General features: G+C 32.4%; 4 protein-coding genes across 9 annotated transcripts; all 4 read left to right on the top strand.

Annotated features, from left to right (window-relative positions):
• Window positions 1-369: 369 nt before the first annotated feature.
• RAD9 (cell cycle checkpoint control protein family) lies at window positions 370-8,365 on the top strand. Of its 4 annotated transcripts, none has more exons than XR_015792578.1 (11): window positions 370-573; window positions 2,317-2,436; window positions 2,517-2,625; window positions 3,202-3,453; window positions 3,610-3,722; window positions 3,977-4,041; window positions 4,562-4,812; window positions 4,960-5,113; window positions 5,408-5,473; window positions 5,560-5,733; window positions 5,861-5,901. XR_015792578.1 is itself a non-coding variant. In XM_022295135.2 (11 exons), exons 1-10 carry the CDS (start codon window positions 469-471, stop codon window positions 6,203-6,205), a joined length of 1,356 nt encoding a protein of 451 aa, XP_022150827.1. In that variant the 5' UTR covers window positions 370-468; the 3' UTR covers window positions 6,206-6,209; window positions 7,616-8,365. The 4 variants fall into 4 exon arrangements, 2 of the variants coding, with proteins under 2 accessions (XP_022150827.1, XP_022150828.1); XM_022295135.2 differs by lacking the exons at window positions 5,408-5,473; window positions 5,560-5,733 and adding exons at window positions 6,060-6,209; window positions 7,616-8,365; XR_015792579.1 differs by lacking the exon at window positions 5,408-5,473.
• Window positions 8,366-12,565: 4,200 nt separating this feature from the next.
• RALFL22 (ralf-like 22) lies at window positions 12,566-13,280 on the top strand. The gene has a single exon (XM_022295041.2). The coding sequence runs from the start codon at window positions 12,719-12,721 to the stop codon at window positions 13,079-13,081; it is 363 nt and encodes a 120-aa protein (XP_022150733.1). The 5' UTR covers window positions 12,566-12,718; the 3' UTR covers window positions 13,082-13,280.
• A 4,700-nt stretch (window positions 13,281-17,980) lies between these two features.
• LOC111018868 (ATP-dependent caseinolytic (Clp) protease/crotonase family protein) lies at window positions 17,981-23,081 on the top strand. Of its 3 annotated transcripts, none has more exons than XM_088128164.1 (11): window positions 17,981-18,335; window positions 18,505-18,606; window positions 19,130-19,171; window positions 19,272-19,394; window positions 20,651-20,710; window positions 21,204-21,300; window positions 21,384-21,457; window positions 21,838-21,891; window positions 22,000-22,083; window positions 22,183-22,314; window positions 22,796-23,081. In XM_088128164.1, the coding sequence occupies exons 1-10, from the start codon at window positions 18,033-18,035 to the stop codon at window positions 22,276-22,278; spliced, it is 1,035 nt and encodes a 344-aa protein (XP_087984290.1). In that variant the 5' UTR covers window positions 17,981-18,032; the 3' UTR covers window positions 22,279-22,314; window positions 22,796-23,081. The 3 variants fall into 3 exon arrangements, with proteins under 3 accessions (XP_087984290.1, XP_087984289.1, XP_022150809.1); XM_088128163.1 differs by lacking the exon at window positions 22,796-23,081 and adding an exon at window positions 22,423-22,687; XM_022295117.2 differs by lacking the exons at window positions 19,130-19,171; window positions 22,796-23,081 and adding an exon at window positions 22,423-22,687.
• A 1,568-nt stretch (window positions 23,082-24,649) lies between these two features.
• On the top strand, window positions 24,650-27,746 carry LOC111018870 (bidirectional sugar transporter SWEET16-like). The gene is made up of 6 exons (XM_088127142.1): window positions 24,650-24,694; window positions 24,836-24,872; window positions 25,634-25,844; window positions 26,032-26,193; window positions 26,566-26,685; window positions 27,384-27,746. The coding sequence occupies exons 1-6, from the start codon at window positions 24,661-24,663 to the stop codon at window positions 27,546-27,548; spliced, it is 729 nt and encodes a 242-aa protein (XP_087983268.1). The 5' UTR covers window positions 24,650-24,660; the 3' UTR covers window positions 27,549-27,746.
• Window positions 27,747-27,770: the final 24 nt, after the last annotated feature.

The raw sequence follows: 27,770 nt of genomic DNA, 5'->3' as shown, positions 1-27,770 counted from the left end.
GATTTAGTCACTTTCAAATTGACAACAATTTAATCTTTATACTTAGTATGTAACAATTTAATTGATGTAGTTTAAAATTTAAAACAATCTATTATCTACGGTTAAAAAATCTCACAAAATTAAGTGTAAAAGGATTTTATCTCTGTAATGCATAAACATATTTAGTTCCACATCGATTTATTAATCTACCTATAAAAAAATTAATAAAAAATTGGAGATAAAAACTAAATTTTAAATTATATAAATTAAATTGTTACGTACTAAAATTTAGTTATTTAAAAAAATTGAATCGTTTAATCATGAAGTGAGGAAATAAATCGTCATTTAAAAAATGTTTTTTAACCTAACTTTTACTAAAAAGAATTTCATAAACCACACTCTGAAACTTCGCGCTTCGTTCTTCCTCCGTCTTCCCGCCAATACAAAACCAGTGCGATTCTCTCTCTCACGGCGAGAGAGTGAGAAAAAATGGAGTTCAGTCTGAGCGGAAATGCTCTCAAGACCTTCGCTCGCTCAGTCACATGCCTTGCTCGCATTGGAAACGAGCTCGTTATCCAAGCTTCTCCGTCGCAGGTATTCCATATTCTCCCTCAGCTTCCGTATTGTTCGTAGTTCGCCCTTACAAATCCCCACATCGTCACCAATTTTGATCTCACCGAATTGGATGTTCATATTCAGTGTGATCGGTCAATTGAGTTGTTTGTAAGCTTAATTGCAGTGTTGAGTTTTGATGAGTGCGGAATTAGGTGGAAATATTTGTATTTGTGTAAGCGATAATTGTAACTGTTCATTGTCCGCTGAATCCATATCTAATTTTTTACACCGTTTATGCATGTGGAACGTGGTTGGTGGCTTTTAGTGAAAGTAACTTCTATATAGAATACGGATTTTTCCTTTGTCATTGGCTAATGAAATGAGAGCCGGAATAGCTTTCACGAAGGTTGCATCTATTGTCGAACTGGTAATCAGAGAATGCGAGCATACAGATTTTACAGAGAAACTCAAAGATTGATGCAAAGGCCACTATCTTGGTTCCTCCCTAATCATCGGGTGAAAACCACTAAGATTTCCAATTAGCCTGTTGTACATATCAATTTATTTCATCATCCAGTAAATTTCTTCTCATCGACATCACGCGAAACTTTCACCTAGTAAAAGGAGCCAAACCAAAACTTGAACTAACCGTACAAAAAAAGAGCAAAAGAGCTCAAATGCAAAGGAATAAGGCCTACCGAATTAGTTACAGAAATACTTAGAAGTTGATGCCGAAGGAGAAACATTAAACCTGGCAAGAGGTCAAACTCTTCCCAAGATCTCTCAACCTCTCACAAATCCTACTAATTTTTCTCAAGCCAAATGCCTCACAAAAAGAAAAAAAAGCACGCCAAAGGGTCAACCCTCATCAGGAAACGACAAGTCCACTATAATCTTCTCTCCATCATAGAGGAACACTCTTTGGACTTGGGCAAAGTGTCTCCTTCAATAAAGGGTCTCCCAACCAACAACTTACTTCTTGGTTAATAGGACTTGTCTCCACTCCTTCTGCAACAAACCTCTCTCCTACCTCTTTTGGATAAGTTTTTGAAAAATTTGACAACCTCCTCAATTTTGTGCTCTTGTAAAAGACTTAACTCCTTCATCTGAGATAATTTTAGCCAAGAAACTCTTCCTCTTTCCAGCTGCCGAGAGCCTATGGAAAAACCCATATTCTCATCGCCTTCTTTCAACCATTTTTCTTATTTGAATGCTCTCATCTTATCCTTTAAAATGACCTGGCACAAGTGTCTTCTTGCCATTTTTCCTCCATTGAAATCCCCTCCCCGGAGAGCCCCCGCCTCCTCCCTTACATAAAATTTCAGTATTCAACATTTCCAGTATTTCCTTTTCCTTCACATTCTCAAACATACCATTGCTTAGCTTTCAATTTGCCCCTGACCATCAAATGAAATGTGAATAACCCGTACTCCTCTCTTTGAAACAAGGGACGCTCCATCATATACATGACTATAACATTTATCCTATAAAAGGACTTTCTTTTCAAACAAGAAATAAACTTTTCATTGATACGTGAGAAGTTAAAAGCAAAGTTTAGAATTGAACCAATAAGACATGAAACTATACCCCAAACCATCGTCCTATATGGACTTACTTTTTACTGCAATTCATATGAAATGAACGTTCTATGTCAAATTGTAAAATAAGAGGGAAGTAAATATGGCTGAAACCTTAATGCTTGCTTAGTCTGCAAAATGTTTCGGGATGAAAATTATATGAAAGGATCAATTTTAATGCTGATCGTTTTATTGTCAAGTTCAGCTTGCATTTTACACCCTCAATGCATCACGATCTGCCTATCAAGCTATAACATTTGAGCCTGGCTTCTTTGATGCCTATGTCGTTTCTGGTAATCAAGTGCAATGCAGTGTTCTTTTGAAGGTATGTGTGATACTATGTTGTATTGTATCCACAAAAAGTTCTTTACTTGGCACTCATGCTTACTTGTTGTGCCATGTAAGGCTGTTTGCTCTGTTCTTAGGACACCAATTGCAAGTATAGACCATCTGAGAGTGCAGTTACCAGATCCCGATTCATTAAAAGTGCAATGGAGTTTGAAATGCTTCAACGGTGAGTTGCCCTTTCCAATTTATATGAGTACTCACACATTTATGCTAAAAACCATGTTCAATTTATATGTGCTATTGGTAAATGCAGATGCTGGCATATTAGGAATGTCATACAATGATGTCTAACTTACATGGTTCTGATGTGTTGACATTGATTGATTGTAAATCATCTGATAACTACAACTGAAGAGTGCAAGTAAAGCAAATTTAAGAATTTTAGTGCCATGTACGTCTGGCATACAACATTATTGCATCTGATGCTGCAAATGCAATTATGCTGGTAGTTATGTTGAAGAAGAGAGGGGTAGTGTGTAGACCTTTGGCATATATATATATATAACTATGTCCAATTAGCACATTGAAGTGATGCAAAGATGAAAAGTCAGCAACGACGATGTCTGTTATTGCATTCCATGTTTACTTTCCATCTAGTGATCAAAGAAGATTATCCTAAACTGGTCAGAATTGGTTTATAAAAAGTGGTCTTACCAAATGTTCTTGTGTTTTCAATACCACACGGTTTTATAGTTTTATGATAAGTTTTCTCTTAAATATGTCAATATTATCTGTCATGCAGGAATGAATAAAACATACTGCATTTCTTGCAACGTTGAGCCAGACATACAACACTTGTCTCTTGACAGGAGACAGTTCCCCAGTGACTTAGTTGTGAGGCCTCGAGATCTGAATAGATTACTCTCAAATTTTCAGTCATCCTTGCAGGAGATCACCATTATTGCAACAGAACCGACTTCTCTGCCTTCTGAAGCTGCAAGTGAGATTGAAGGAAAGGCTGTTGAGCTTAGAAGTTATATAGACCCAACCAAAGGTAATGATCATTTGTACATGCCTAAATCAATTAAATACATTCCACTATAAAGATGTTGCTACTTGAAAATATGTAATTTTCCTTCTTGTAAAAAAAGAATAGTTATTTTCTGTGGATCTACCTAGATTCAGGTTATGCCTCCTTCTTTAACTGCAGACAATGATGCGCTGCTCCATACTCAACTCTGGATAGATCCTATGGAGGAGTTTGTCCATTATTCTCACAGTGGAGATCCAGTAGACATAACATTTGGAGTAAAAGAATTGAAGGTACTTCCAATTAAACCTTTATTTTTGGGTCTGGAGTGCTGCCCTTCTGATGGTACTAAATTTTTCTTCTATATGTTTTGTGGTGAGTTGATATTACTGTTATTATTATTTTGGACAAGCTTGCGTTAGCTTACATGCTCTTCGGCAAATGATATATGCTATTATTTAGGAAGCATGATAAATTTACGGCTTCTATTTTTTGATACTCATCTTTTAAGCATTTCTTTTAACCTACTTTCATTATCAAATTTCAGGCATTTCTTTCTTTTTGCGAGTGCTGTGAAGTTGACATCCACCTATATTTTGAAAAGGCTGGGGAGTAAGAATTGAACACGTTCTGACATATTTTTTTATTTACTTTTTTGCTTCCTTTTCTTTTGTTCTTTTTAGTGTTTTGTTAATTTCCTTAACAGTTAGAGGTAATTATCATAACAGTGCTGAATTACTGGGTCTGTACTTCTAACTGCTTGACTTGGGCTTGAAAATGTTTTTTTCATTCTTCTGATTAGCACTCGGTAACTAGGGTTTGGATGATAGTTCAGAGAAATGAGATGAATGGAAGATAAACAATGTACAAGATTTGTCTATATATATATTTTATGAATTCTACATGGTTAAATGCTAAATGACATGTAGATCTGGTGGAAAGTTATTTATAGTTTTGAATCTTGTAGTCTATGGATTATGTATCCTAACTCCCCCAGGGAGGATTATTACGTCCATCCTATTCTAATCCTTAAAAGTAATTTGTCTAGCCTGGTCATTTATGATGCAATAAACTTTCATACACCATTAACTTTGATCTGGAATGAGATAGGATTTTGTATTTGGGCATACAGGCCAATTCTAATGGCACCAAAATTCGGTCTAGATGATGGTTCCGGTTCAAACTTTGATGTTACACTTGTACTTGCTACCATGCTAGTATCACAGCTCCATGTGGGAAGCCGAGCACAGCTTCCACAAGAGGCTGCCACTGAGCATGGTGAATCTGATCACAGGACTGCATCCCAACCACAGCAAGATGGGTCCAGAGCTAATGTTTCTGGGCATCCATCCGATCATACCAGAATATGGTCTGAACTCTCAGGTCACTGTTTGTTCATGCCCGAACATGAACCTTTTCATTTTTTATCCCTGTCACAATATCTTTGGTTTTCTCATTTGGGATAAGATTTCTTAGATAAATAGACAATTTTTTTATTTATTTAAAATCATCCTTCAACCCTTTTCGTAGGAAGTGCACCAAGAAGTGGTAATGCTGCTGAAGGACAGGTACAAGGTGAGAGAAATTTGAGTTCTTGTGAACAGATGGAAATTCAACGAATTAGTACAATGCAGATTTCAAATGCTGGGTGTGCTCAAGCAAATAACCTTGTTGATCGTACAAGGTATCCTTTACAGTGCAACTTGTTTCCATATTAATTATTTTTGAAGTGATATTCTGGTTATGTTTATATGATGATGGGTGTAGCACTTTCTATGAATTTTGCACCAATATGTAAATGCTAGTTTACTGAATAAAATTGGGCACAGTGACTTCATCTTTTCTGCGAGGGTTGAACATCTACTTTTCCAATAATATTTATAGTATTGGAAGGTGATGTGGAGTTACTCTAATTTAGAAGCTTCAGTCCTATCCAACTAAATTTCTTCCGTTTTTGTTTTCTTTTGGACTGGACAAGGTTTTGCAAGTGGAATAATGATATCATTGCCGGAAAATTATGTCCTTTCACTAGCTATGTCAAAAAGTAAAGTACCTCATGCCAAACAAAGCACTGGCTTGTCATCATATTTTGAAGAACATGAATTTTGTATATTGCATTTTTTTTAACAGAGATCTGACAACTAATATAAAATGCCTAAAGAAGTGCGGAGCAGTTGGGTAAAGTATGGAAAACAATAATGAAGAAGAATGGTTACACAATTGATGAGACAAAGCAGACTGAAAATAAGGAAGACAGGGGCATATCACTGTGCAGCAACAGGATTATGTTGTAACTTATAAACTGTAACTGTGCTTACCTGAGAAAACTTACCTTAGAGTTCATTTCTAATTCTTGGTTCTTTAAATAACTTCTTTCTCCAGATATATTTACCTGTAATTTTTAAGTGATTAGCTTGACTGTTTAATGTAGTGACAATCCTATGGGAAAGGATCGGGGAAGAGAACGTCAAGGTCAGTAGCTCATTTGCTAACCTAGCACTCCAGAAAGTAGAAATGCCAAAATTAGGAATAACACTTGATATTATTAGAAATACCTAGAAAATATCATATTATCTTGTTACACCTGCTGCTTGTAACTTTTTTCCTGTTGGGCTACATGGTACTTTTAGAGAGGTCTGATATAAATGGCCCTGCCGTTTCACAACATCATCCCAGCAACTGGGTAGATGAAGAAGATGAGGATGATGACAAAGATGATGGGGATGACAACGAATTGTGTGTTCAGTCAACACCTCCATACTATGAAGAACGATAGAAAGGTAATTCTTTTTTTGTCTACATTTGCATGTTGCATCTACTTTCTTGTAGGCTCATGGATCGAATTTGGATATTGAACCGTATCTTTTAATTCTTTTAAATCCGGTATATTTTTCTGTTTTACCCTGCACATTGATTGCAAGTTTAGCAATGTGGTCGCTGCTTGTTTTGAAATGAACTATGTTGCTGTCTGAGGTTTGATATGTACCTTTTCCATCAACGACGCAACAAACTGACGTAATTAAGCTTATTTACCACTTAATATTCAAGGTAGATTATGAGCTCCTATAACAGGTGTATTTTCTTTAGGGGTTATTTCATGTTCATACCGCTCTCTCTCTGTCTCTCTCTCTTATTTTGTCTAATTAGAGATTTTTTTTTCTGTAACCTCCTTCAGTTGCTTGATGAATTTCCTTATTTATCCTTTTTTACTTAACAAAGGTTTCTTATTAAAAAAAGTGGCTGTCGAAAGAAGCCTCATGTAGACAGATCGTATGCGGGTTGTCGTGGATCTAATTTAAATATCATGCTATATCTTGTAAATGTTATTTTCAGTTTCGTATTTTCCCTCTTTGTCTGCAAGAAGGCTCTAGCACATGACAGTCATTGCTCGGTTTTGCAAGACACATTAACTGCGTCCCAATCTGAGTGATACGTACCCGTTCAGTTAACAATATAATAGATTAGTTTGATTGAGCTTGTTTATGTTGTTAGATTATATTATTAGATGGTGTTATTTGAATTATCATTAGATTATGTTATTTGAATTTAGTTTATATCATTTGAATTATATTTCCTATTTGAATCATGATTTAGGATTATGGTAGTATAAATAGGTTATTAGCTTTGTATCCGAATGTATTTCAATTTAACGAAATCTTATTTGTCATTCTCTATTTTTTCTCCTCTAAAATTAACATATGCATAATGCACAATTATATTATCGAAGCAACAATGGACAGCTTGGTTGGTAATGGCTGGGGATCTTTTGGTTATATTGGTTTAGAGGCCTCAAGTTCAAACTCTTAGGTGAACTTAATACTAAAAATCCTTGATGTCTCCCGGGTCCGAGCATTGAGAATGGTGTACGTGTCCTTGAGTATAGGGGATCAAAGCTCCGACTCCCGATTATTTATTTATTTATTATTATTTTTTTTATAATCAAAACTGATGCTGTTATAGCCTATAACAACCATGACAGAGGGCGTCTTCAAGTTCAAACTTCCATTTGTAGGTTAAGTAACTTGTTTTCATATGCAATTCGAGTATGCTAAGACAGAAAAACACCATGTAATAGTTTTGGCAGGTGGGAATTTTCCTGTATTAATTGATTTACGTTTTTATACTGTTTGCACTGTATCAGTTGTCTGCTTTCTGAACTCCACTCATACCTGCCTTCATATGCCAGGGTAAACGCATACCTAGTTGTTACACTCTTGGCATACATTATTTGTACAAAGTTAAATGATGGGTCCAACCTCAGAAAATGCCATCGATTCCGCTCGCTCAGTCCTCAGGTGAAAGCGTATTGTATTGTATAATCAACCTCAGTGTAAGAAGATGCCAACTCTCTCAATTAGCTGGTTGTATCTGTATCCTTGGCATGATCATAGGCTCATGTTGATCATAAACTGTTGACTTTTTAGCATCCAGTCCCCACTACTGTTCCTGTATAGTTGTAAACAGAACCAGCTGTTGGTTTGGGATCGTTTGTACCTTCTTTTGCATTAATTTCAGGTATTTCTAATGTCATCTTATAGATATGATGGCCATTACGTGAAAGCTGGAAACTTTCGAATCTTGTATGAGGTGGAAGACCAAAAGCTTTTTACCGAAGAAAAAAAGCCTAGTGAGCCCTCTTTTATTTCTCACTGTTGAATTGCCCCAGTAATCATGTCTACTTGACTGCATAATTGATTTCTCTCTTCTTTTCATTTTTTTTCTCTCGAGTTCAAGAAGAAAATTTGAAATCTTTACTTTTTGATCGAGTATATATGCTTTAACTAATTGCAGTATAGTTAGGTTAGGCACACTATCTCTCTTTAATATTCTTGAATATTGTATCTATTCAATCCTTGAACTTTATAAAAGGATAACATTTAGGTACTTAGGTATTTTCTTACTTATACCATTAAAAAAGTGACAACTATTTATTATATTTTCTTTCTCCTTATGCATTCATCTCTCTTGGTTGTCAATTTTTTAAGAACTAAAAAGATGACTTATAGTACACAAACTTAAGTTATAATTTAACTTTTTTTTTTTGGCATATTATGTTTTTTAAATTGTAATTTGAAAGGAAGGAATGCACTCAAGGGGTGATTACTCTTTTTCATTTGTAATCCACAAATTTTGGATCTTGATTGATTAGTACAAATTTGCTAACTTGGCCCAGTGACTATTTGATGATTTAACGAGCAGATTTTGATTCTTTATTGTGAATGAAGACTTGATTTGAAATTGTACAGTTGGGATATCTTCAAATGCCTCTCCATTTTCTAGCTTGCTTAGTACTAACCAGGGGACTCTTGCCATTTTAATTTCTCAAGCATTGCCCATCAAACTTCACTAATCACTACAAATGGGAGACTTTAGTCCTTGTTTAAGTTTGAAATTTACTTACCACTTACTAGTGCATGCTTATTGTTAAATTAAGGGAATGTTTGGAGTTCTTGCTTGAGTGCTTAAGATGAACTTGTTTAATTAGTTGCTTGTGTTTTAAATCTAAACTTATTTGAGATGAGAGAAAATGATCTTGAGAGAAGATGACAAAGACCTCTTTTAAGATTAGGAGAAATTTTAATACAAGGGATATAAGGGAGCTCGTGAAGGAAGATCTAAATAAGAAGAGGTGCAATAGAATTAGAGCGTACATTGGTGGTTTTCACCCATTCATACCACAATATATACTCTTTATTCTAATTCATTTTCATGGTTATATGCATCTAAGTAACAAGATAATTAACTAGTCATGCTTAAGTATGAGAGAGCAACCAAAATTTTGTTTTTGATTCACACTTTCTGCATTTATTTTCTATTTTTATAAATTATGCTTACTTATGAATATATATATATATATTTTTGTTTTTAACTATTCTTCAATCATAGTCTCATTTTGAAGACTTGAAAACTGAAGAAGAGTTTTAATGTTTTTAGAAAATAAAACATTAGAAAAATAAGTTTAATAAAAATAGAAAATCAAAGACATTGTTATACTCTTCCTTCTGTTGGAAGAATGATGAAAGAGGGTGCTAAAAGTTAAAATGAGAGGAGAAAATGAGGAGATCTAGAAAGAGAGTGAAGGTGGGTATTAAATCTAATCATACCTAACTATTTAAAATAATGTTTGGGTTTAAAATACTCTTTCCTCGAAGAGGAAAAGAAGGTATCATTTTGTGCTAATGTGAGTATAGTTTATCGTAAATTTATCATTTCATCAATGTGTTCTATATTTAGATAAATGTTGTAAATTTTATCATCAATTTAATTTTTGTTAATTTACTGACTAATTTTAACCAAAGAAAAAAAAACAAAAAACTCAAACAACTTGTTAGTTTAATGGAAATCAATATTAGCACAAAATTTAGTTTGATTAATGCACATAATTGACCATTAAATAATTTTTTAAAACTTAAAATTTCCAAAAAAAAAAACTAATTTTAATGTCAATACTAAATATATGTTTTATAATTTTTTTTGAAGTAGAATATGTTTTATAATTTATTGGAGGTGTATGAGAATAATTTTTTCAACAATTATTTAAAAGAAAATCTATTAGCGTTTTAAAAAAAATCTATTAGAAAGTAAACATTGCAACACTTTTTAAAGTTTAAGATTGCACTGCTTATCTTAGTTTAGAGTGCAGTTTGATGAAATTAAAAGTTTAGTGTAAAAGTTGATACATTTTATCAAGTTCAGGTTAAAATTGTTCTTGTCTATTTTAATTTTTTATTTATTTTTAGATTAAGATTTAAGAACATTTTTTTATTTAACGAGATTTATTTTAATTCTTTCAACAGAAGTATTAATTTAATTCTAATAAAATAGTGGAATAAATAAAATATAAACTATTGTTATTAGGGGTAAGTTTAAAACTTTAAAATTATATATATAACAAATAGGTCTAAAAATGGTTCTCTAACTATTCCCCTTTGTAATATAGGAGGGATAAGAATAAGTATATATTCTTAGCTTGTCCATTTCCATTTTCTTCAAATTAAAGTAAAAAACTTGGGAATTTAGAAGGAAAATGGAAAAAGATAATTGAAAAGTAAAACTTCAATATAAAGATGACAGACAAGGAAAATCTTTGGAAGGCCTTTTCGAGGTCATTGATGGCCAATTTTAAAAGTCTTATTCTCTTGAAAAAGCTTCCAATAATTCAATTTTATTTCCATTAAATTCATCTGCAAATTTAGATAAATGGGTGTAAACCAAATTTTTATTTATGTTTAAATAGATTTTTAGCATGTTATAAATTTTTTTTTTAGTATTTGCATTTTAGATTTGGTTCATTTTGATTGTTGTAATTTCAAAACGTTTATTTTGATCCCATGAATTTAAAATTTTGTTCTATTTAATTCTTATACTCTCGAACGATTGTTTTTGTCTCTCTAATATTAAAAAAGTGACTATTTTGAGACTTTATTTTCATTTCTATCTCATTAATTTCAATTAAAATTTTAGTATAATGTTTCATTTATTAAATTTCTTGAAATGCAGTCATACTTTTGTAGTAAAAAGTTTCCATTGGTATAAAATTTGTGTTAAAATTTTCTAAATAGAGGTTAAAATGATCACTCTTATGAGTACAACCATTAAAATAAATGGACTAGAAACCAAAATGAAAAAAAATTCAAAATTACAAGGACTAAAAGAATTTTAAACTTTTTATTAATTTATACAATAATTTTTTCAAATCAAATCAAATCGGTTGATTCGATTTGTTCAATTTCTATCAATCAACCAAACTAACCAAATAAAATTGGTTTAATTAATTCTTTTGAATTTCAATCAACACTTAACTCTCGTTGGCACCACAAATATTTCCTTAGACAATAAATAAACATAATTTAAAATTTTGTATAATTTGTATTCCATCCTTAATTAATACGCCATAAACAATAAACAAACCACTTTATTAAATATGTATAAAATAAAATATAAAAATGGTTGGGAATTAACGGTAACGGAGCTAACGGAGAAATGAGTGGGGAGTTTGGTGAAAAAGAGACGCAAAGGAAAAGCATGGAATAAACGCGTTTCGGTTAACAGATTCTTTGACGGACTTTAAAAATAATTTCCTCTCTCCTTTTTCTTTAAAAAAGAGAGAGATTAATTATTTATAAGTTGTTTTTTAACTTCTAAAGAATAAATATAATAATTTCCTCTCCCTCTTTTTTCTTTAAAAAAGAAAAAAGATTAATTATTTATAAGCTGTATTTATTTTTTGAAATTTAAAATAAAAATCTCATTTTTTTCTCCTCACCAACCACGGAAGGAAGACAGACGGTCAACTATCTGTATTCGGTGGAACTCAAAAAGTCTCAAATACCTCCATAATTATGTTTCAATTACCAAAATGCCATTGCTTGGTAATCTTGTGAAGCTAAAAAATGGACCAATTGGATAAAGTCAGATTCATCAGTATGGTTTGTATAATAAGAAATAAAAAAAATAAATAATTGAAAAAACAATCTTCTAAAATAATAATCAATAACAAAAAAATTACTGATAATGATTTCGTTTTAATTTTCTATCTTTAAATATTATGTTCACTTTTTTTCAATTATTTGTGATTGAACTCATTTTCTTTTAATTTACTCCAGGATGAACTAACTATTCATGATAATTTTTTAAAATATTTTTCATATATCTTAAAAATACATTATACATTTCATAAAATTACAAAAACAAAAACAATTTTTTACAATATTATAAGTTGCAAATTTTAAAACAATAAATTTTCATAAATTTGAGAATATGATATGATTATTATTACTATCAATCGAAATCGTCAACTTAACTCAGCTAGTCTGAATTGAAATTTCTACTTTCACAATCTACCCGTAAAATATATATATACTCAATCAAAATCAACCCAAAAGTTAGTGGTGTGAAATTGCCACCAAATGGCATCTTTTAAAACGTCGGCGTTTGGCAAACTTGTTTATTTATATTTAATTCGATTAAATATACATATACATATATATATATATATATTTTAACTTTATTTTTCCGCGAGTTGGTAGGAGTGGTTGTCCATGACGTTTCAAAAGAATCTCACAGAAGGGCATATTCGTAATTAAGTAGCAAAACGAATGGCATATTTTCAGACCACGTTCTAAATAAGTCTTCCACTGCCCTCTTCACTGTCCGTTTTCATCGCTAAAGAAGAAGAACAAGAAGCCACCGACGAACCGCCGGACCGGACCAACCGCCGGAGCAGAAGCAACCACCAACTCCGACGAGAAGAGAGCCAGAGCCAGAGCGAGAGAGAGCTTGTTTTTTCATGGCAATGGCCGGATTCCATTCTCCGACCTTCCTGATCTGCGCCGCCGTGTTTGTGGTCTTCACCTGCTCCTCAACCGCCGTTCACGGCGGCCTCGGGATCCACCACAGCCTCGCATGGATTCCGGACCAATCGTCCTGCAAGGGCTCCATAGCAGAGTGCTTCGGCGGCGAGGAGTTCGAATTTGATTCGGAAATCAGCCGCCGCATCCTGGCCACCAGCCAGTACATCAGCTACGGCGCTCTGAAGAGGAACACTGTGCCGTGCTCTAGACGCGGCGCCTCCTATTACAACTGCCAGCCTGGAGCTCAAGCCAATCCCTACGGTCGTGGCTGCAGCGCCATCACGAGGTGCAGGAGTTGAGTAATTTGTTTGTTTACTTTGTTTAATAATCTCTTTTATCTCCCTCTAAATGTTTATTGATCTTTTCTCTTTTCTCTGAGATGGCTGTGATTGTTATATAAATTGAAATGGGGAGATTGATTATACAGTGTCGTCGTTGTCGTCTTTGTAAGTGATGAAAATTGTTGCTATTAATTAATTATATATCTCTGCTCAATAATGTGATAGTCTTGGTGGCTTGGATTTGGAGATTTTCGTTTCTCTTCCTTTTCTTTTTTCCATTGATGGGAAAAGAGGAGTTTGCAGAGAAAAGGAGGTAGAAGAAAGGCTGTAATAAGTTGGAATTGGAGAGGATTATGGATCCCACTAGAAAACAGTGAGAATTAATCGATTGTTGTTGTTGTAAGTATATTTTTCTTCTAGAAAATGGCCAAGGTTGTTCTGTTTCTGATGTTATTTTTGTGGGTTTAGATTGCATTTACAAGGCCATGTTCTTTCCATTTGGGTTGTGGCAATCAGATCAAAACATTTTCTTTTCAATTGTTCTCTGTTTTTCCTTTCTCATCTATCTCTGGTAAAGAATCTTGAGCTCTTTTGGAAAAGTATGTAGGGGAAAAGCTTTTCTTGAGAATTCATGCTACCATATTGATTCTTGGTGCTCTTGAATGGGCTATCATGATGAGGTTGTGTATTTAACAACGAACAGTACAATGTATTGACAACACAAATAAATATCAGACATCTAAAAGCATACGATATGTATGTGCATTGATTGTGGTTGGTATTTAAGTTTTAATATAATATCGAGGAAAATTCTGCATTCAATAAGTAAAAAGAATGCATAATTGAATGAAGGAGAGAAATAACAAGTTTTTTAGAGGGGTTGAGAGAAATTGTGAGGACATTTGGGTTCTTGCGGTTTCATGTTTCTCTTTGGGCTTTATGCCCAAAAACCTTTTGTAATTACTCGTTAGGTTTGATTTTGCTACATTGGACTCCCTTTTGTTGGACTCTTTTTTGTATGCTCTTTTGTGTTATTTCATTCTTCTCAATGAAAGTTCAACTTTTGTTAAAGAAAAAAAAGGGAGTAAAAGAATTACCATGGTTCGGCTCGATGATCAAAGGGCAAACTATATGTTGAGTTATAAGTTCAAACCATGGTGGTTGTCGACAAGGATGTTAAATACTCTACGAGTTATCTAATTTAGGTAGTTGCTTACGAAATTAGTTCGAGGTGTACATGAGTTGGATTGAACAATATATATATATATTAATGGAAAAGTAAAGGTAAAGGTATGTTTGTTTGAAGTTGTTTAGATTTGAAAGATGGTGATTTTAAAGTTAAAAGTGTCATGTTAGAAATCCAAAAGAGAGCCTCTAATAATTGAGGGTTTCACTAGGCTTATTGGACAAGAGAATTGAATTTGGTTCAAATTTGAGAAGTGGTTGTGATGTCCTATTTGTTGTTTTGATTTGACATGCTGAGAAAAAGCGAGCTGTTGGATGGATATATTATATCTATTTGAGTTTGGTATGAGTTTGACATGTCAATTTTCTCTCTCTCTTCATAGTTTCAATGTCAGTTTTTTTTTGAAGTACTTTTGAAGAAAGAAAAACCAATTCTGGAAAACCTCACCATATTTTGGCAGATTACATTTCCAACTTTACCAACCAAACTCTACCCACCATGTTGTTTGATAACTTGAATGTGACAAAACATATCACCTTTCTCTTCCCGCTTTAAGTTCAATGCAGATCTGATATGAATTCACATGGGTGTTTCGAGATTGATCGATCTAGCGATCTCGGAAAACAAAGTGATAATGAAGGAATCCGATTCTTTATAGCCCCTTTCCAGATCTTATACAATTTCCTTTGGTTGAGTTAGCCTTTTGGCAGGAAATGCAGATTATAAGATCTTGTAGGATTTGAATCTGCAGCACAATCTTTTGACTTTGATTTGAATGGATCACGGATCTAACTTGTTCTGCTGGGATTTGTTCATTGTCGTATGATGTCGATCTCGGTTCTCGATAGATGAATCTGAGACTGTGTAGATGATCTGAATGACTGATCTAAACGGCTCAAAGAGAGCGACAGTCTACACTCGGGTTGGGAGAATAATCTATTTTCGTCTCGTGTTCTTTTCATGTAATGTTTGTTTGGTTGATGACCAAGTTAATAAATGGCTGGGCCATGACACCCTAGCAGTGACCTAACTGTTGCACATTGTGGTTCCCTTTACAACTAGAAGTTGTACGAACCACCTTTTAAACATCACTCTTCTCAGTGTCTTATTTCTATTCCTTGTCCTTGGCAAAGGGCATGGAAGGTCCTTATTCGGATTTTTTTGGCCCGGTTAATGTTTTTATTTTTCATTTCTTGGTTTCTTGTTCCTTGTTTCTTCGTTGTTAATAAATGATAACAGAACTACATTTGACAATTATTTCAGAAACATGTTTAGTAATCATTTTCTGTTTTTTCGATGTATATAATTTTTAATTAAAAAAGTAATTTTTTATATGAAAATTGAATTTTGAATTAAATATTCAAAAGTTTTTTTTTATCTTATATTTATTTTTAATATTTATTATGCTTTTTAAGTTGATAAAATAATGCTTTTATTTATGTTTTGGAAAAATTGGATACGGAAGCAAGAAACTTGACTATTTTGTTAAAATGAGAACGGGAAATAGGAATTATAAGTTTTGTTTATGAACTTCAAGTTGTGTTTAATAGGTCTTTAAAAAGTTTTTCTAAACTTTAGTTGTGTCTAACGGGTGATTAAAACAACATTTAATAGGTGAGGAATTTATTAGATACAGAATTAAATGTGTAGGGAAATGTTAGATACGATATTGAAAGTTTAGAGATTTATTATACACTTTTTGAAGTTGATAGATCAATTAGACACAATTATTGAACTTGTAACTTAACCTTGAAAGCATTTTTAAAAGTGTTCATAGAGTGTTGGGATATTATGTTTACCCCAATTTGTCATATCAATTTTCCGACCAAGAAAAAGAAAACAAAAGTCGACCAATTTTGAATTGAATTTAAGTTCAGCGCTGTAGAGTAGAAAATCGAACTATCAACCTCCAGAATTGTGCCCAAATTAGCTTTGCGATGAATGAAATCGTGAGCCGTTGTTATAGATTAATTATGAGAAAATTTGATATTTGTGTTGGTAGAAGAGGAATTGGGTTGGTTTAGAGGTTTCTTATTTTCTAAACTTTGTTAGGCAGTCGAACAATTTTACATGCTAATTTTTCAATTTAAAAAATTGAAGAGAGCAAATGAGAGAAAATTACAAAATCTTAGGTAATTTATATATACCTTTTGAATTACAAAAAATTAAGTGGGTATCCTTTTTTTACTCTACCCATATATTTTCAGTATTTGTGTATTTTTGTATCAATTTCTTTCTTTTAATCCAATAATATAGTCGAGGATATATATTTTAACTAATCGAACTATATTTAAATTGACATATTTGTAGTTATCCAGTTTCCTGTTTCTTCTTCTCTGTTTAAAAGTTTTAACACAAACAGTCTCGGTCTAAAAATTTTCCTTAGATTTTTCGCACTTTTCTTTGTTTGTACTCCTTTTAAGTATGCACGTTTTTTTTAATAATTTTATTGGAACATTTATTTTCCGATGGAATTGGTGTGCAAGAAAAATACATTTGTTTGAATAGAAAAAAAAAACTTGCAATTAATGCTTCAAATAAAGTGATTGATTGAGATATTAATTTCTGTTGTAAAAAAAAATCAAGATATTAATTAGGGTATTGGGGTTTTATCTTATTATCTTACAACTTGGAAGCGCGTTAATGATGATAATTAAAGCTATTATTAAAACTCCATTAATAATGTGAATAAGCGACCGCCTTCCTATTAAATAAAATTAATAGAAACAACAAATCTTTGCCAAAAAAATAATTATAATAATAATAATTTGGTATGATTCCTATAATTGTACATAATTTGTTTTAGCCTCTTAGCCTAAATTTTGTGTAACCAAAGTTCCAAACCATCTTTATTTGGTTCGAATTATTTCTATAAATTATTTTAGAGAACATTACAAAAATAGCACCAAAAAATTTATTTATTTATATACATAGAATTCAGTTTAAAATTTTACAAAAGTGGCATAAATTACCTTTAGACCTAAGGAAGCTCAATTTTGTACTTAATTAAAGCACCAAAATTTGGGAATCTTAAAAAAAAAAAGTAATGTTATTTTTATAAATATATATATATTTTTCTATCATATAGTGTAATTTCCAATAATATATATAAACACGAGTCTATTTGAAAATTGAATGCGTGATTTATTACGTGTGACTTCAAAAATTTGGTCATGCTCAGATAGACAATTACTTATAAGGTAGACAAATAAAACATGTATTTCAGATGTTCATTCTTTTAGTGTTCACTAAGGAAACAAGGCTGGGTGGACCATAAAATTTGCCTTAAAATGTATATCTTATACTTGTCCCATCAAAATGGTTGGATTGTCCATTTTTTTATTTAATTAGTTCGCCATACTACCTATTAATAAATCGTGTTAAACCATCGCTCCTTAATACATTTAATGTATCACACTAATATTTAAGTAATGTGATTAAAGAATTTTCTTCTATGTTCGAAAAATTATTTGAGTTCTCAACCAGGGGAGACAAATTTTGAACATTATTGATTTTATTTTTAAATATCAAGAATAAAATAGACCTACCCATCTTTTAAAATGCACCTAAATTATCCTTTAATTTTATAATAACTCAATAATGGATAGTTGGACCAACTAATTGGGCCATGAAATGGATTTCGGTCCAAGTAATTGGGTCTTCCTCATTTTATCCGGCCCAAACAATCGGCCCTTTCGAACGTCTACGAGTCATAAGGTAATTCTACTCCTTACATTTCTTAATTTCTCTGAAACTCTCGAGAAGAAGCTGAAATCCAAGAAAATGGCCACTGGGATGAAGCTGCCCATGGCCATCAGCTTGCAGAAACCCATGGCCATGGCGTCTCAATCTTCATCGTCTTCTCTCGCGAGAGGCACCAATTTCAGAACTGTTTGCTGTACGAACGCTACAAGCAAAGCTAAAATACCTTTGCCTCCGATAAACCCGAAGGATCCATTTCTTTCGAAGCTCGCTTCAGTAGCTTCTACCTCACCTGAAACGTTGCTGAACCGGCCTTCCAACTCTGATTCCCCTCCGTATTTGGATTTGTTTGATGCTCCTCAGCTCATGGCTGCACCTGCGCAAGTAAGTTAGCCGTCCCTCGCTTATTTTCATATTACTTGTATGTTCTTACAGGTACTTGTATGAATTTCTGAGAGCAAACGGAGTTTTCTTTAAATCAATTCATATTAATTTGAAGTAAGTTTGTTAGTTAGCTAATGTTGCGAATTTGGTGGTTTTCTTATTGGATAAGGTCGAAAGATCAGTTTCCTACAACGAGCATAGGCCGAGGAGGCCACCGCCGGACTTGCCTTCATTATTACTTAATGGAAGAATTGTTTACATCGGAATGCCTGTAAGTGCTTGAATTAGCGTTAGTCCACTGTTATACGGTTTTACTCATTAATCGAGAAACTATTCAACTTACCGATGGGGAGAGTATTACTACGATTTTATTCAATATCGTGTTGTTGAGAAGTTTCATTGAAAGAAGAAGAGAAGCATGTTATTCGAACTTATGAACAATTGGAATAGTTTTAACTAATGCAAACTGGAAAGGTGCATCTCGTGATAATTGCATATTTTAGACCTTTAGAGGCCTATAGAGTGAAGTTATAGTTCAGGGACGAGTGATGTCAAGCTGATAATGAACCTTGTTGGTTGAAATTGGAAGTGTCGATGAAGTTGTGTGGTGAGTACTTCGGTCTTATGATAGTGCAAGAATATGATTTGTGATTACATCCAGCTGCTGATTTTGAATTTGACAGAAATTCTTTGGAAGTGCTCAATTTGTTTTAGACTGACTTGCGTTTCTTTTTCTTGAGTTGCATAAGCTCTACTGAAATAGCCACTCAAAATATTAGTAATTTTTTTTTCAGGCACAATTGATTCTGAATGTTCCATGTGTCGACATTCTGAGAGTTTTTGGCTTCTTCTTATAAATAAGAAAATTTCAGTTTCTTGTGTAATGTACATTGCTACTTTCCTGATAACTCTTCATTCAATCATTTCTACTCTCAGTTGGTTCCAGCTGTGACGGAGCTAGTTATTGCTGAATTGATGTACTTGCAATGGATGGACCCAAAAGAGCCAATATATCTTTATATAAACTCCACAGGAACAACTCGTGATGATGGCGAAACTGTAAGCTTTGAATTTATTCAGCTATATGAAACAAGTGAAATTAAGTTGAAAAGAGCAAGCATTTTTTTCCTCTTGCTTTATACAAGCTTCTGCCCACCGCAGGGTTCTTCAGGGCTTGCCTGCAGACTATAAGTCATGCCCCTTAATCTATGTGTTGACATGAATATTGACTTGTTTGTCTTGACCTGGAGTTCTGTTCTTTCAGATGCTGCTGGATTAAAAAATATATGTGAATGACCAGCATGCTCTTTTGTTTGTGGGTTCTTCAGGGTTTGGTTATTTTATTTGAAAATTGAAAATGAGATCGTAAATTTGAGATTTTACATTTCCGAAAACATGTTTGATTGTAATTCTTAAGAATAGCTTCTTGATCCACAATATGTGAGATTGGGCGTTGGTGTATTTTCTTAAAACAGTAATATCAGAGCATGTTTGGTGAATTATTTGATAAACAACATTTGTTTACTCTTGTGGTGATTATCTCAATAATAAACTAATAATAAAAACATGCTCAATATTTATGTGGCAAGAGAGTGAATCTATTTTGTGTCATTAGAACGCTGTTAACTAAGATGGTCATGCTACTTTTGAGACTTACACATCACATATACCATAGAATGAACAATCTGATAGTATAGAGATGAGTTTTCCGCATGATTATGAAGTCTTTCGATGGAAAAATGTTTGTCTTTCACAAGCTCTGAAGATGGGGTAATATGAGGTGATGAGTGTTTCACAAGATTATGAGATTTGATTATGAAAAGATGTAGATCTTTCACAAGATTATAAAATTTGTGAACGGAGAAGGGATGAGTCTTTCACGAGCTAGCTTATTAATTTGATGGAGGGAAATGGGTCTGAACAAATATGGATGGTTTAGATAAATATTGCGGAATATGGTATTGGAGAGGAGATGGATCTTTCAAGAACTAGCTTACTAATTTGATGGTGGATAATGGGTTTGAACCAGTATGGATGGGTTTTAGCTTGCTGCATAGGTTGGTCCAAGACTGAGATATGTGTATAATAATGTTGGGGATTCGCTTTTCTGAAAAATGCACCTTATATTTCTGTTGATTCTGAAAATGAAAAACCAAATATCTAAAATGATCTTTTGTTTTTCCTTGAAAAGTGGGTTATTATACTAGGTTAACTGATTAATAAAAAAGACTTGCATTATATCTTGTTTGGTTAGTAAGTGTATGCATTCCTTTGATATCCTTTTCCTCAACATACTTAAATTATTTGCCATTCAGGTGGGGATGGAGACAGAGGGTTTTGCTATCTATGATGCTATGATGCAGTTAAAGAATGAGGTATGTTTTCTTGTCATAACCATTCCGTTCATTCCTACTATTCTTTTGGTGGCAAGATGGTAACCTGATACATTGAGAGTCTTGATATACTCGTTAATATCATAGATTTTTATCTTGGTGTAACTTAACACTGCATCAAGGCTATGGTCTCTCTGGTCATGAGAATTGTTTTCAAAAAGTTGTCACGGTGGTGATATGTCACAAGTGGCTTGAGAAATGACATACTGTTGATTGACCTCTTTTGCTCCAGTAACCTGCATAAACTAATAATTTTAATTTTGTAAAAAATATTGAAAGTAAATAATTTTTAATGTAAACAGTGTCCTTGGAAATAATCATGCTCTGTTATTTGAATCTCTTGCTGATTTTGTGTATTCTGATCCTCTTTTCTTTTATGTACGCAATGGCCGTTACGTAAGGACTATATTGTCCCCACTTTTTTTATGAAATACAAGATGCTCAATAAATAATATGAAACCGATATCTCATACAGATACATACAGTGGCTGTTGGAGCTGCCATAGGTCAAGCTTGTTTATTGCTTGCTGCAGGAAGTCAAGGCAAACGTTTTATGATGCCACATGCCAAAGGTTTGATGCATCTGGCATCTTAATTTCTGTTTTTGACTTGGTACCTAGATTTGCTTATATACAATAATCGAATTCTTTTCCAGCCATGATACAGCAGCCTCGTGTCCCTTCATCTGGTTTGATGCCTGCTAGTGACGTCCTCATTCGTGCAAAAGAGGTCAATATCCTTCGATATCTTTTCAAATATTCGACTTAAATGGCTTCACTAAGATAACGAAATCAATTTCAGGCTTCATAAGTTATTTTGGAGTTGAACTCAATTTTCATGACACTGATTTTTGCTGGAGCTCTTAGCACTTTGATTAAAGAAGTGAAAAAGGCAATTCTATTCAAAATCTCAATCAAGTAATCACAGTTAGGAAATTTTTGCATCCTCATACATTGAGTGAAATGATTCAAAATAATTGGGTAACTTATATCTTGATCCCAAAGATTTTCAATGATTTATATCGTGAAAAATAAAACGTTTTTCAGCCATTCACAACAGTTTTTAGAAGAATACAAGTTGAGCTTTGTATATTTCAACTCGTTTTTCAGGTGATAACAAACAGGGACACACTTGTGAAACTCCTAGCAAAGCACACTGGAAATGTAAGCCTAGCTAGGAAACGTTTATTTCCACTCTTTTTTATGAACTCATGAGATCCATATGATCAACTACCATATTAATTCATTATACAACTTGAAATCTTCTCTCAGTCATTAGAGACAGTGTCTAATGTGATGAGAAGACCCTTCTACATGGACTCAACAAGAGCAAAGGAATTCGGAGTTATCGACAAGGTAAATTAATGCACAATTTTTCTTGGATTATAATGCGATGTGCATGCATTGTTGCTCATGCCTGTAGATGATAACTCAAATTTGGTGAGTTTGCTCCAGATTCTCTGGCGCGGTCAGGAGAAGATCATGGCTGATGTCGCTGCCCCGGAGGAATGGGACAAAGGAGCTGGCATCAAAGTCGCAGACGAATTCTAGATCCCTCTCAAATCTACTGATCTCCATTCATGTCAAGTAAGCCGATCGTTTCTTCTTTTTTGCAAGCTCAATACTTTGTTCTTTGCTTCAGTACTCAAGATGCAGATGTCCTAGAGAGCCAATAGAATTTCTTTTTTTTTTCAGGGTCTCTCAGGAATTGAGATTTAGTAGAGGGAGAGAATCATAATTTTGTCAGTCCAAATTGTCTCTCTCTAGGACCTAGACCATAGATTTCCAATTCCTTTTAGCTGATTTAGTTGCTCCTGCTCAGTTGAAATCTTAACAATTCCATCTCAATGATGTAAATATGATAAAAAAAAGGTACAACTTTCGATGAATGAGATCTCCTGCAACTTGATGGATTTTAATACATTATCTGGAAAGATATTTAGATGATTTTGCCAGTTAACTCTGCCCCTTCTTTCATTGTTGGATCCAACCAAATCTCTGACATGGTTTCCTGCTAGTTAGTGATTGAAAATATCTTCTCATCTCTCTCTCTTTGAAATGTTCGTAGTTTCTGTAGTTGCTATTCGCACGTCGGATTACAGAGACAACTGCAAGTTCTCAGAAATCATTAAAGGAATCGTTATCTTATCATGCTGAGAAGTGAGAAGTTGTCACCTCGTGGTAGCTGACTCATGAAAGATTAGGGCTTGTGTAAGATTACAAAATTTCACTCCCAATTAATCTTTGTTTAAAAAAAAAAAAAACTTAGGTTAGAAGGAAAAGATGTTCGTTGAATTCTTTCGTAGCTGTTCTAACCGTTCTGGCGAGTGAAAATATAAGATACTTTCGAAGAATGAGTTTAAATCTTATAGTGAAATTTTCGATATTATAAGATAGTGTAATATGCATGTAGTAGTAGGAGTGTAAGTCAGCATTGACCTAAAAAACGATTAGGATGGTTTTACGTTCGTTTCTGTATTTAAATCATGAGTACGTAAATAAAAAGTGTTTGATAATAAGCATATGGGCTAAAAGTAGTCTATTAAGTAATTTATAGTTCGGTAATTTAAGGCGTGTTTTTTACTTTTTGTAAGAACACTTTTATGTAACTTGAAACTATTGAAGAGTGCTTTTGACCATCTCAAACAAACTTCGGTACATATGCTTTACTAAAATCATTACTAGAGCGATCTTCGATCTATTCCAACTCGGTCGTGTCATCCTAATGTCCCTCTCTTCGACATTTTTATTGAACCTCTATTACAACTTCCTCAATTCGAGCTTCATTTAATTAAAACGAGAATTAGAAATTTAGCATCCAAAAACTTTGATATTTGTGTTTATTTATTTATTAGAATTTAGAAAGTTTCAATGATTAATTTTGAACTTTGAAATATAGTAACTAAAAATGATGTTATATATTTGTTAATTTGGCAAACATGGGTTTGATTTAGTACGTGATAGAACGAAATAATAGAGTAACATCGTTTATGAGAAGAATTCGATATCACTTTTTAAGTCTCAGGTCTAACCTAAATAGATAGATCTATTAAAATTTAGAGACTAAATTTATAATTTCACCGAACTGACATGTTTCTTTTTTGTTTTGTTTTACATGGATTCATCGTAACTTTCCAGTGACGTTGAGCAATTATTTGATACAAGTTGAAGATTTTTTTTTCCTTTAAAATTGATAAGAGAATTCACATGGGTCTCTCATTTCTTCTTAAACCACGTCTTCTTATCATTCCCTTTGGTCAGAGCTTAAATGTTTCGTACAGCAGGCAACATCAATCATAGATCTTTATTTTTTTTATTTTTTATTTTTTTGACAAGCATCAATTATAGATCTATATAATATTAAAACCATATTTGAAGCAACGTATTAAATTTTTATCAACATATTGATATTTTTCTATATTCATTGATTCGACGTTGATATGAGAGTGAATTGACTTTTTTATTGTATTGTCAAAAAATCAACAAAATATAAAACACATATCAACAAGATATTACTAACATGGACATAATAACGATATATATATATATTTTAATTTATTTAAAAATGGTAAAATGTTTGTCGATATTTCTATATGTGTATGAGTTGAACATTGACATAAAGAATGAATTAATATTTCCATAATATATATCGACTATTGTCGAAGATATAGACATAATATTAATGCTAATAATTTCTATTTATTTTAAAAAGATAAGATATTTGTTATATAATTTTTTCAGCTTAAATTTAGTGGTATTTTGCAAGGATTGAGTTGGCGATGAAGAAAAATATAAATTTGGTTAAAAAATAATATCCTTTGTCTTGGAAATGAAATCCCAAATAAAATAATGAATGCTTTCATCACATTCAAAGCTATATAAAAGAGTATTGATCTCTTCTTTTGAATCTCTCTCTCTCTCCCTTTCAAGAACATGGAAGCTCTAAGTTTCTTTGTTGGAGTGATAGGTAAAAAAAGAAAAAAAAAAAAGAAAAAAAAAGAGCAAAACCCACATTTATATTGCATCTATTTCTTCATTATATTATTTTCTTAATTTTTATATGCATTTTTAACAGTGGATTAAATTATATTTTCCTTTTCATTTTCAGGGAATATCATCTCTGTGTTGTTCTTCCTTTCTCCCATGTAAGTTTTTGACAAAATATCAATACCACAATAAGATTAATTCAACTCTTATAATTTTATATTGATTTTGTTTTATAATTTATATTTTTGGTTTAAAAAGTTAATCTTCTAGACCAACTATATATTTTTTTCTTTTTAAAATCTACCTGTGTTTAAGTTCTGTGTTAGATTGTTTTTAAAATTTAGCTAAAATTTTAAGAGTACTTTTAGAAAATGAAAAACAAACCTAAAAAAGAAAAAAAAAAACTTAATTTGGTTTTGGTTTTACTTCTAAAAAATAAGTTTGTTTATATACTTCTTAAGTATATTTAAAATCTAAAAAACATAGATTTTTTCTTTTTCATAAATTTGATGCTCACACGACACATTTATTTTTGAAATTTGGCCTCATGGTGGAGAACAAAACAATGAGTAATTCAATACAAAATTTGAAAAACAAAACATTATCAAACAAGTTAAAAACAATTCGTAAGAAAAATAAATAGCAACATAGTTCCAATAAAGGAACCCATGGATCATATTATTTCCCAATATGAATTTTGCCCAATGTCTCGAATGATCAATTCTAGGACATATTTGAAGAAATTTGGACCGTCAGTATGAATGGTCTGTGGATTACAAACAACTATCAGATATGAAACAGAAAATAGAAAAATAATTCAAAGCAAGATGAAAAAATAAATAATTTTTATTTTTTGGGATCCATTTTGAGAAATATAAATTAATGAATAATTGGGTGATATTTTTATAATGTTGTGCAGGAAGACATTTTGGAGAGTGTTGAAGAAAAAATCAACAGAGGAATTTGACAGTCTTCCTTATATTTCCACTTTCCTCACTGCTTCTCTTTGGGCATATTATGGCCTTATAAAGCCTGATGGATTTCTTATTGTCACTGTCAATATCTTTGGAATTTCACTCCAAATTTTTTACCTCACCATTTTCCTTCTATTTTCACCTCCAAACATGAGAGTATGTCCTCGTCACTCGATCATCGTCGTTACTTTTACGGTTTGGATGTTAGTTTTGATGACGTCCCTACATTTTTATTTGCTATACTTTCCTTCATTAGTTTCGCGTCAATGCCTGCTCTTTGTTGTTATTGTTTTTTTTTTGTTTGACAAAATATTAAATCTATGTTGTGCATGTATGCTTGTAGGTTAGGACAACGACTCTAGTGGCGATTTTTGATGTAGGATTTGTGGGAGGAACAATCTTGACATCGTATTTGTTGTTACACGGGAATGCTCAAATCAATATCATTGGATTCATTTGTGCTGTTCTTAATATCATGAATTGTGGTTCACCTCTTGGAATAACGGTTAGTACTAAAACTTTCTTACTCCATCAAAATTTAGGATTCATGACATTTTTATAAAAAAAAAAGGAGGAAAAGAACTCCTTCAAACTAAGAATCAATTATAAATTATAAATTTATAAACAGTGATTTCAAACATCGATACAATAACCTTAATATTTTACCAATCATCTTCTAGACCTCTAGAAATAATTCTAGAAGACAAGATCGAGACAATTTCTTCCTCTCTAACAACCCGTTCATACCTCTACTACCTGATTATATATTTTCGATCTTACCCTTATATTATTAGTTTTTCAAGCTAGTAAAGTTTTATGCCTAAATTATCATTGTGAATTTACATTATTATTATTATTATTATTATTAATTATGCAGAAAAAAGTGGTGAGAAGTAAAAGTGTGGAGTATATGCCTTTCCATCTGACGTTTTGCATATTTGTAAATTCTGGAGTTTGGACTTTCTATGCTGTGCTTGTCAAAGATCCCTTCATTGGAGTAAGTTCTTTTCTTCATAATTATTTAACTTCTTTTTATACATATATTCCTCACCAAAATATGCAAAATATACCTATTTTTATCCCTATATTTTCGAGTTAATTTTGGTTTTTATACTTTCAAAACGTGTATTTTGATAATTTATTTTTAAAAAGGGGTCATTTTGGTCCATTAATTATAATTTTTATCTCATTTATTTTGATCACAATTTTAGCATGACAATTCATTAAAAAAAAATTCTTGAAATGTAGCCATAAATTTGTATCAGAGAATTTCCATTGTATATAAAATTTATATTAAAATCGAAAATATATGACCAAAATAATATTTAAATCTTAATATAATATTTTTAACTTTAAGGACGAGTTATATTGATGATTTTATCGATACTTGTTCTAGTCCATTTCGTTAATATCGTACGTTGGTACGAAATTACCGACAACAAAAAGATAGTAATAGAGTCAAACTTTATAAGCTCTATTTTATTAGCTAATTAGTGAGTCGTCAAAGTTGATTTTTAGATTTGAAATTTATTGAAGTTAAACTTTAAACTTTTGCAAGTAATTTTCTAGCTTGATTTCGAGCACATTCATTTTTGACTTCTCAAACTCAAGGTTTAATTTAATGAAATCGAAAATTTACAGTTAAAATTTCTTCGTATAATCAATAAAATATCTCTTTTTATTTTTTTTTTTTAGGTTACAAATTTGATTGGATTCCTCCTAGGAACCATGCAATTGATAATCTATGCCATTTATATGAATGGGTCTCGATCATCCAAAGAGGACCATTCATTGCTACACGAGGACCTTCTTCCACCACCTTCCAATACGACGCACTCTTCAAGTCTAATTATTTGTTGAATTATTCACGGTAAAAGTACAACTAGATAGTATCAAAATTATTCAATGATTCAGACAATGTGACTGTTATCGGTAGATTGAATTGATATTAAATTTCTAAATTTTGATGAGGACAATACATATATGTTAATAGAAGCATCTGTCACACTGCATTAGGAAAATATTCAATGAAGTTGACACGATATCACTCGTTGTTTACTTGCGTATATACCACATATTGTA

Source organism: Momordica charantia, assembly GCF_013281855.1.
Source record: "Momordica charantia cultivar OHB3-1 chromosome 8 unlocalized genomic scaffold, Mcharantia_2.0 BLBB01000008.1, whole genome shotgun sequence".
NCBI classification, from domain to species: Eukaryota; Viridiplantae; Streptophyta; class Magnoliopsida; order Cucurbitales; family Cucurbitaceae; genus Momordica; species Momordica charantia.
Note: the sequence above shows the minus strand (reverse complement) of the source record. Positions and strands in the feature narration are given on the sequence as shown.

Coding starts and splice junctions, on each gene's coding strand:
- RAD9 (XM_022295135.2), top strand. CDS start 469: ATGGAGTTCAGTCTGAGCGGAAATGCTCTCAAGACCTTCGCTCGCTCA. Junction 4,042..4,561: donor TATTTTGAAAAGGCTGGGGA/GTAAGAATTGAA, acceptor TTGGGCATACAG/GCCAATTCTAATGGCACCAA. Junction 4,813..4,959: donor AATATGGTCTGAACTCTCAG/GTCACTGTTTGT, acceptor CCCTTTTCGTAG/GAAGTGCACCAAGAAGTGGT.
- RALFL22 (XM_022295041.2), top strand. CDS start 12,719: ATGGCAATGGCCGGATTCCATTCTCCGACCTTCCTGATCTGCGCCGCC.
- LOC111018868 (XM_088128164.1), top strand. CDS start 18,033: ATGGCCACTGGGATGAAGCTGCCCATGGCCATCAGCTTGCAGAAACCC. Junction 20,711..21,203: donor TGATGCAGTTAAAGAATGAG/GTATGTTTTCTT, acceptor TATCTCATACAG/ATACATACAGTGGCTGTTGG. Junction 21,458..21,837: donor TCCTCATTCGTGCAAAAGAG/GTCAATATCCTT, acceptor CTCGTTTTTCAG/GTGATAACAAACAGGGACAC.
- LOC111018870 (XM_088127142.1), top strand. CDS start 24,661: ATGGAAGCTCTAAGTTTCTTTGTTGGAGTGATAG. Junction 24,695..24,835: donor TTTCTTTGTTGGAGTGATAG/GTAAAAAAAGAA, acceptor TTTCATTTTCAG/GGAATATCATCTCTGTGTTG. Junction 24,873..25,633: donor TTGTTCTTCCTTTCTCCCAT/GTAAGTTTTTGA, acceptor AATGTTGTGCAG/GAAGACATTTTGGAGAGTGT.